Source organism: Pteropus alecto, unplaced genomic scaffold, assembly GCF_000325575.1.
Source record: "Pteropus alecto unplaced genomic scaffold, ASM32557v1 scaffold67, whole genome shotgun sequence".
Lineage (NCBI taxonomy): Eukaryota > Metazoa > Chordata > Mammalia > Chiroptera > Pteropodidae > Pteropus > Pteropus alecto.
Genome location: NW_006441061.1, coordinates 8,729,075 through 8,736,677, shown reverse-complemented (window position 1 = coordinate 8,736,677; position 7,603 = coordinate 8,729,075). Strand labels below are relative to the sequence as shown.

At 62.1% G+C, this 7,603-nt stretch overlaps 1 protein-coding gene and 1 pseudogene across 1 annotated transcript in view; one reads left to right on the top strand and one right to left on the bottom strand.

The window, feature by feature from the left end:
- Window positions 1-6,934, top strand: part of ADAMTS13 (ADAM metallopeptidase with thrombospondin type 1 motif 13) — a 29,366-nt gene extending 22,432 nt beyond the window's left edge. The window contains exons 20-26 of the mRNA XM_015594136.2: window positions 54-236; window positions 2,058-2,262; window positions 2,982-3,279; window positions 3,816-3,962; window positions 4,290-4,466; window positions 5,858-6,042; window positions 6,649-6,934. Of these exons, the coding sequence (XP_015449622.1) occupies window positions 54-236; window positions 2,058-2,262; window positions 2,982-3,279; window positions 3,816-3,962; window positions 4,290-4,466; window positions 5,858-6,042; window positions 6,649-6,858 (1,405 nt within the window). The 3' untranslated portion in view covers window positions 6,859-6,934. The remainder of the gene's footprint in view (window positions 1-53; window positions 237-2,057; window positions 2,263-2,981; window positions 3,280-3,815; window positions 3,963-4,289; window positions 4,467-5,857; window positions 6,043-6,648) is intronic.
- Window positions 5,252-5,370, bottom strand: LOC112484881 (annotated as a pseudogene).
- Window positions 6,935-7,603: the final 669 nt, after the last annotated feature.

The window sequence follows — 7,603 nt, the reverse complement described above, 5'->3', positions numbered from 1 at the left end:
TGAGGGGAGCCCCTGGCTGCTCTGGGTACGCCCCTGACTCTGGTTCGCCCCAGGTGGCGGTACAAGCTGGCGGCCTGCAGCGTGAGCTGTGGGGGAGGGGTCGTGCGCAGGATCCTGTACTGTGCCCGGGCTCGCGGGGAGGACAAGGACGAAGAGATCCTGCCGGATGCCCAGTGCCGTGGGCTGCCTCGCCCGAGGCAGCAGGAGCCCTGTAGCCTGGAGCCCTGCCCGCCCAGGTCAGCAGCCCTGGGACGTCCAGAAGGTGGCTTGAGCTCCTGGTGTGTGCCGATGCCAGGCCAGGTGCTGTGGGGACCAGAGGAGGGCTCGGTGGCACAGGGGACAGTCCTCGGGGGAGGGGACTACCGGGCAGGTCGTGCTAGGCGGCAGAGCTCTGTCGGTTCTCACAGGGCTGCGGGTGTGGGGAGGTCTGGGGGGCTTCACAGCGGAGGAGGCAGCACTGAGCAGAGCCTGGGTGGCCCCGGCTGGGGCACAGCGCCCTCAAAGCCGACACGTGACAGAATAGTGCTCAAGCCGGTGGCGTCCAGAGAAGGGGTTGGAGCCCAGTGGGGGAAGGGCCGATATTCACGCACCGTGTTCACAGTTCTTCCGTGATTTCTCCTTTGTACTTGTGCATTTTTAATAACACAGAAACGTCCAGAAAAGAAGGTGGCATGCAGCGTGTCCCACCAGATTTAACAGATGTTACCATGTTGCCACGTTTCCTTCACGTCTGTCTCTTGTTTTTAAAGAAACACATTGTTATCAATAAGGTTTCATTTAAATGTAAACCCTTTCACTCATCTGGGATTTATTCGGCACGTGGTGCAAAGCAGGGAGCAAACTTTATTTTTCCGAACGTCCCCCAGCTGGCTCCTTCATCGCATCGGGAAGGGATGTGCTGGGACCTAGGCGGACGCTTTCTCTCCTCCCCCCATTCCCATCGCCGTATCAAGTCGTTTTAACCTGGCAGCCTCACGAGCCCCGTGCACCATCCGCCAGAAGCACCTCTCGATTTCACTGCTTGTGCTAAAGTCCCTTGGCTTCGTACCCCATTTATTTTTCACATCACGTTTAGAGGTGATCTGGGGTTTTTTTACGTGGAAATCTCACGTACACATGAGCTCTGGCTCACCCTCGAATGTCGCTGTAGCCACTCTGGCCTCCTTGATGTTCTGGAACATTCCGGGAATGCCCCTGACTCAGAGCTGTCCCCTCGCCCAGGCTCGGCTCAGTGCACGGTGACAGCAGCGGGGCACGCGCGCCCCACCCGTGACGCTCCGCTCTGCTAAGCGCCAGCGTCCGCCACCACAGAGCGCTTACCTCTCTGTTCCCTGTCTCTCTCTTCCTGCTCACCCAGGGGCAATCTGCCTCCCAGGGGACATGTCACAACGTCTGGAGACACTTTAATACTTTGTCATGACTGGGGAGGGGGTGCGCCTGGCCTCTGGTGGGTGGAAGGAAATGCGGGTGCTGCTGACCATCCCCCGTGACAGCGCCGTCACGGTGGAGAAGCGAGTAGGGTCGGGGTGGGGGTGGGGCTGGGTCTGGTTCACTGCCCGCTCCCAGCATCTAGAACAGTGCCAGGCACACGTTTGACAGGTGGCGTCGCAGGACCCCGAGGGCGGCAGAGTGTCGTGGTTAGGACCCAGGCTCCCGTGTGGGCAGCTTGGGTTCAGTCCCAGCTCTGAAAAATGTCAGTCGTCATTATTTGTCGAATGACTGCAGGTGAACATGGCAGGGCTGACCGATGTCGAGGTCTGTTTTCCCTTAGCTTGGAGCGTTGTCCCCTGTCCTTTGGATCAGCAAGCAGCTCTGTGGGTGTGAGTGGGTGTCGTGTGGCAAAGGGGACGAGAGGGGGGCACCTGGTTAAGGCAGAAGAGGTGTCTTTCCTGCAGAGCTTTCCGGTGCAGTGAGCCCTGGGGGGCGGGGTTGGGGCTCGGGCTGCACTTCGGGACCTCAGTGACCTTGGAACCTGTCCTGGACGACCCTCCATCCAGTGGGGGCGGTGCCGTCTTTGGGGAGGCCCAGCCTCTCTCCGGGGTCTTCTCTTCCTGCAGGTGGAAAGTCACATCCCTCGGCCCGTGCTCAGCCAGCTGTGGTCTCGGCACTGCCACACGCTCGGTCACGTGCATGCGGCTCCACCAAGGCCAGGACACAGAGGTGGACGGGGCGGCCTGTGCAGCTCTGGCGCGCCCGCGGGCCAGCATCCCCTGCATCGTTGCCGACTGCACCTACCGGTGGCATGTCAGCACCTGGACGCAGGTGAGCGCTACACCTGGGGCTGGCGGGGTGTGCGGCAGCTGTCCTCACACACGGGGACCCTGGTGAGCTTCGATTCACTGTGATCCCCTGGAAGGATGGAGAGAGCGGGTCTGTTGGGGAGGGGGCAGTCAGGGCACCTAGAGACGGAGGACAGCAAGGCCCAGAGACGTGGTGCAGCTGGCCCCGCACAGGCCCCGAGGTCTAGAGACACCGGAAGGTGAAGGGCAAGTGACTCAACCCCGCACCGATAAGCAAGTGCCATTCCGTGCCAAGCACCTCGCAAGGCCCCAGGAAGACAATAGTAAATAGGGCTGGGTCCCCTCAGAGGCTCGCGGTGTAGAGAAGAGGCAATGCAGACCGCCAACACCTGCCTCGGTCAGAAGGACCCGGAGCATCTGGGGTGGGGCTGATGGGAGCTCAGAGCAGGGCAGGGCAGGGCGGACGCTGGGCTGCAGTGACTGACACAGCACAGAGGGAGGCGGCCACGCCTCCTGATCCCTGCTCTAGGGTTTGGAGTGGCTGAGGCCTCGGGGGTGACAGAGACCTGAGCTGGAATCCCCGCCCCTCCTCCCTGTGTGACCGATGCGGGGCAACCTCGTCTGGAGAATGGGGACAGGTGCCTGCAAAGATCACGGCAGATCACGCCCGGCCTTTGGCCCTCTCCGTCCTCGTCATCCTCTGGCCGCGTCAGCCCGACGCCTCTTCCTTTCTCCTGCCAGTGCTCCGTCTCCTGTGGGGATGGCATCCAGCGCCGGCGTGACACCTGCCTCGGACCCCAGGCCCAGGGGCCCATGCCAGCTGACTTCTGCCAGCACTTGCCCAAGCCGTCGACGGTGCAGAGCTGCTGGGCTGGGCCCTGTACGGGGCAGGCGACACTCAGCCCGGCGCCCCCCGAGGAAGCTCCTGCTCCAGGCCAGACCACAGCTGCCGCTGCTGGTGCTGCCCCGGAGTGGCCCCAGCGCCGGGCCGGCCTCCTCTCCCCAGCTCCAGGGCCCCAGGAGAGGCCAGCGGAGTCCAGTTACGTTCCTTCCTGCTTTCCATGTGGGTGGTTTCTGCAGGAGGGGTGGCAGAGGCGAGTCCGCCTGGGGGAGCTAGGAATCTCCTGGGGCTCGTGGGGAATCTCCTGGGGCTCGTCCTGCACCTGTAGAATTGGGACACTGGGATGGGTGCAGCTGGGCTGAAGGGCTGGGCTTGGGAGGCTGGGCTCAGGGCTGGCCGTCTCCTTCACTGGCCAAGGGCAAGCTCACTTTTATCGTCATCAAGGGAAGGTAACCTGAAGGTTTCACAGAGTCAGGCCCAGGTCTGAGGCCCAAAGCCGGGCACCACTATGCACAGCACCTCCCTCTCGCTGGAGCATCCAGAAACGGCTCTGTGCCCTGGATGATGATGCTCGACCCATGCAGCCCCCTCCCCTGAGCCGAGAAGGGTCCGCTGGGCCTAGGAGGACATCGGCTCCCCTCCCCCAGCCTCCTCCTCCAGCACAAAGAAAGCCCGTCCTGCTGGGAAGGCCCCACCCAGAAGCTCTGGTCACCTGACTCCTGCTTCTTCTCCAGGTGTCTGCAGCCGGCAGCACCTGGAGCCAACAGGAACCATTGACATGCGAGGCCCAGGGCGGGCTGACTGTGCGGTGGCTATCGGGCGGCCCCTGGGCGAGGTGGTAGCCCTCCAAGTCCTCGAGAGTTCCCTCAACTGCAGCGCTGGTACGTCTAGGGCCACCTGAGCAATTGCCACCAGTGATGGGCCTACAGGTGCCAGTGAGCCTGACGCCTGCACGCCCCCTCCTGGCCTGGCAGGTGCTCCGGGTGCACCCCGAGTGCTCATCAGAGTCATCCCATGACTGGGCTGGGATTGTCCCTATTTTACAGATGGGAAAACTGAGGCTAAGCGAGATGAGTCATGTTCCCAGTTCCTTAGAGTCTCACAGCCAGCATGGGGGAGGGTCGGCACTGAGCCCGGTTTACCCCAGGGCCACCGCACTGCGACCTGGGTTGGGGGTGCTGGACCCTCACTGCACTGCCCCCTCCTAGGGGAGATGCTGCTGCTCTGGGGCAGGCTCATGTGGAGGAAGACGTGCAGGAAGCTGTCCGGCTCGACCTTCCTCTCCAAGGCCAACACGCTGGTGGTGAGGCAGCGCCGCGTGCGCTCGGGAGGCGGAGTTTTGCTGCGGTACTCCAGCCGGCCGGCCCCTGGAACCTTCCACAGAGGTACGGCAGCCCCCGCGCCTCCCCCAGCTCCCCAGAGGCTGGCTGGGCGGGCGCTGCTGCAGACAGAGCCCGTCCTGATGGGGCGGTGGGCAAGGCAGACAGGGAGCTGGACCAACTGACTGGAAGAGGCAGCGCCTCCCTGGAGACCCCAGCATCCCCGCCCCACAGTGCAGGGGCAGCCGGCGTGAGGCCCCGGGGTGTGCGCTGCGCCTCTTCCTCTCTGGGGAGATGGAGACTCGGGACACATCTGTACCCCGTCCCTCAGGCCACCACAGTCTTACACCTTGGGCTGGGCACTCAGGTCCTTCAAAATCCTTTACGGTGCTTCTGGGAGCCGCTGTCTCCCAGCCCTGTTCCCATGCGCTGTCTTCTTGGCTCATCCCCTGCAGAGTTGGTGTGTGTGCACACACCTGCACACGTGTGCACGCTCAGGAACACCTCATGCAGAGCATGGCATCCCAGGGACCCCTGCTTTGCCCATGGCCCCACTGGGTCCTTGGAGAGCCCTCGAGGTTGCTTCAGGGGGGCTCATGCTCTCCCAACAGCCCGAACTGGCTGAAGATGGCCTCCCCAGCTGGGGGCGGGACACCGAGGGGCTTCCTCCCCCGCAGAAGTTTGACACCACATCCCCTGTCCTTCCGTCCCCTGCCCTTCAGCGTAGAGGCGCTAGTGCCTTATTATTATTATTTTTTAATTAATTATTTTTTTAGGCGAGGCAACCCTTGGTTGACCTCACAGATTGCAAGGAACTTGTCAGCTTACAATCCCTTATTTTTTATTATTTACATCTGCAGTACCTGATCTTCCTAGGTGGTCTCCCATCCAAGTACTAACCAGGCCCGACCCTGCTTAGCTTCCAAGATCAGACGGGATCGGGCTTGTTCAGGGTGGCATCGCCGTACATATGCTGCTGCCTTAGATCACAGGTGCTGAGCAGTGCAGGAGCTGGCCGCCTGCCAGTCCGCCTACCCGCCACACACAGGTGCAGGATCAGGGGAAGCCAGGCGGGAGCGGCCCCAGCGGCCTCCTAGGCATCCTGGCTGCTGTGAGAACCCGTCCTGCGTCAGACTCAGTGTCAAGCACTTTTATGCGTGGCTCTGCTGAGTCCTCCTAAAAGTCGCCCTACTCAGCGTGTGCCATCGTCACCTCCACTTCACAGAGAACGGAACGGACGCTCGGAGCCCTTAAAGCTTTCGCCTAGGGTCACACAGCCGGGGGGTGGTGGAGGAGGGGTTCAGTGGGGGCTTCTGCCTGGGAGCCCTGATCTTGACCAGAGTGCCATGCTGCCCCCCTCACTGCTCCCTGGCTGTGAGCTGCCCTGGCCTCTTTCGGGGACTCCTGCGTCCCTGAGGTGGTCCACACCAAGTCCATCCACATGCTCTCCCTCGCAGAATGTGACGTGCAGCTCTTTGGACCCCGGGGTAAAATCGAAAGCCCCTCGATGAGTGCAGATGGGAGGGACGCGGCAGGCTGCCGCATCTTCATCGACGTGGCTCCGACGGCCCGCATCGCCATCCACGCCCTGGCCACCCACACGGACACCGGCCCTGAGGGGACCGATGCCAGCTACATCCTGGTGAGGCTGCCACGGTGGCGACGGGAACGGGCTGACTTTTGCTATGATTCTGGACAGCTGTTCCTAGGGACAGGGACCGGGGGTGCTGGGCTAGAGGACCCCGAGTTTGCTTCAGACCCAAAACCTCAAAATTATTAGTGAAAAAGGGGAGAAAAGAGCTTCCTCCACGTAGTCACTAACCAGTGTTCATTGAGCTCCCTGTAAGAGTGAAAAAGAAAAGACCTCGTCTGACGTAGAAAGCCCGTTAATCCGGGACCGAAGCATAATTTTAGAGCCTAATATGACTTTGCCAGACGAGGGGGCCGCCCTCTCCCCCGTGAGGTTTCTTATGTTCTGGAACTGTCCTCTGCAAGGTATCAGCTCCTCCAGAGGAGGCGGCCTGGCTTCTGGAGTCGGACAGCCCAGGGCTGAGATCCCAGCTCTGGCACCCTGGCCGTGTGTCCCTGCGCAAGGTTCCCGGGCAGGATAACAGTGCCTTGCTGATAGGGCTGTTGTGTGAGGACCGAACTCGACCCCGAGTGTAAGATGCCTTGCATTTAAGGGCCACGCGAATGCCAGCTCATTGTCATTTGTGGCCGGTCCTTCGGGCTGCCCCTTTCTTCCCAGATCCGAGACCTCCACAGCCTGAGGACGGCGACATTCCGAAGGCAGCAGGCGCTCTACTGGGAGTCCGAGGGCAGCCAGGCTGAGATGGAGTTTAGCCAGGGCTTCCTGGAAACACACAGCCTGCGCGGCCAGTACTGGACACTGCGCTGGAGCGCAGGAGCGGGGCAGGGCCCTGCCCTTGCTTCCTCTCCAGGAGCATCCCTCAGTTGACCCGTGGGTGCAAAGGGTGCCTGCCCCCAGTCCTGGAAGGGAAAGGAAGGAACCTGACATTGATAAGCACCTATTAAATGCCTGGCCAGCCCCGGAGCGCTTCCAATTTGAATTCCCTCCGTTCTTAAGTATCACTTTAGCGCCTCTTCCAACGTGCAAAACGCTAGCGGGAGGAGGCACTCTCCGGAAGGGCAGCGCCCAGCCCCTCGGGTACCAATACACGGAACGCGCGGTCCGACTAGCGTTTTCTTCACAAAACCCTTCCGAACCTGGCTTGAACCCACCCCGCCCCTCCCCTCAGGGTACGGCAGGGATTTCCTGGGCGTGGTCAAGCTCTAGACTCGCTCCTGACCCGATCGAACCTCTGTCCACTCCCGGCGCTGTTCCTCCCAGGAGAGGCAACTTCCCAGGAGGAGTCACGACTGGGCGCTGAGGCTGGACTACCTGTTAATGCTCTGAGGAGTCTCGCCCCTGTGCTAGTCCCATCGGAAGGATTTCTCCACCGGGGGGTCCTGCGCCGCCAGAACCCGTCCCCTGTGCTAAAAAGCACGAGCCCCTCGGGCGCGGGGCTGCGAGCTTTGCTTCTGTGCTAATAAACGCCGGCGGGCCCCGCCCCCTATGCTAATGAGCGCGAGCCCCTCCGGCGTACCTCGCCGGGGCCCGGAGAGCCCCGCCCCCTATGCTAATGAGCGCGAGCCCCTCCGGCGTACCTCGCCGGGGCCCGGAGAGCCCCGCCCCCTATGCT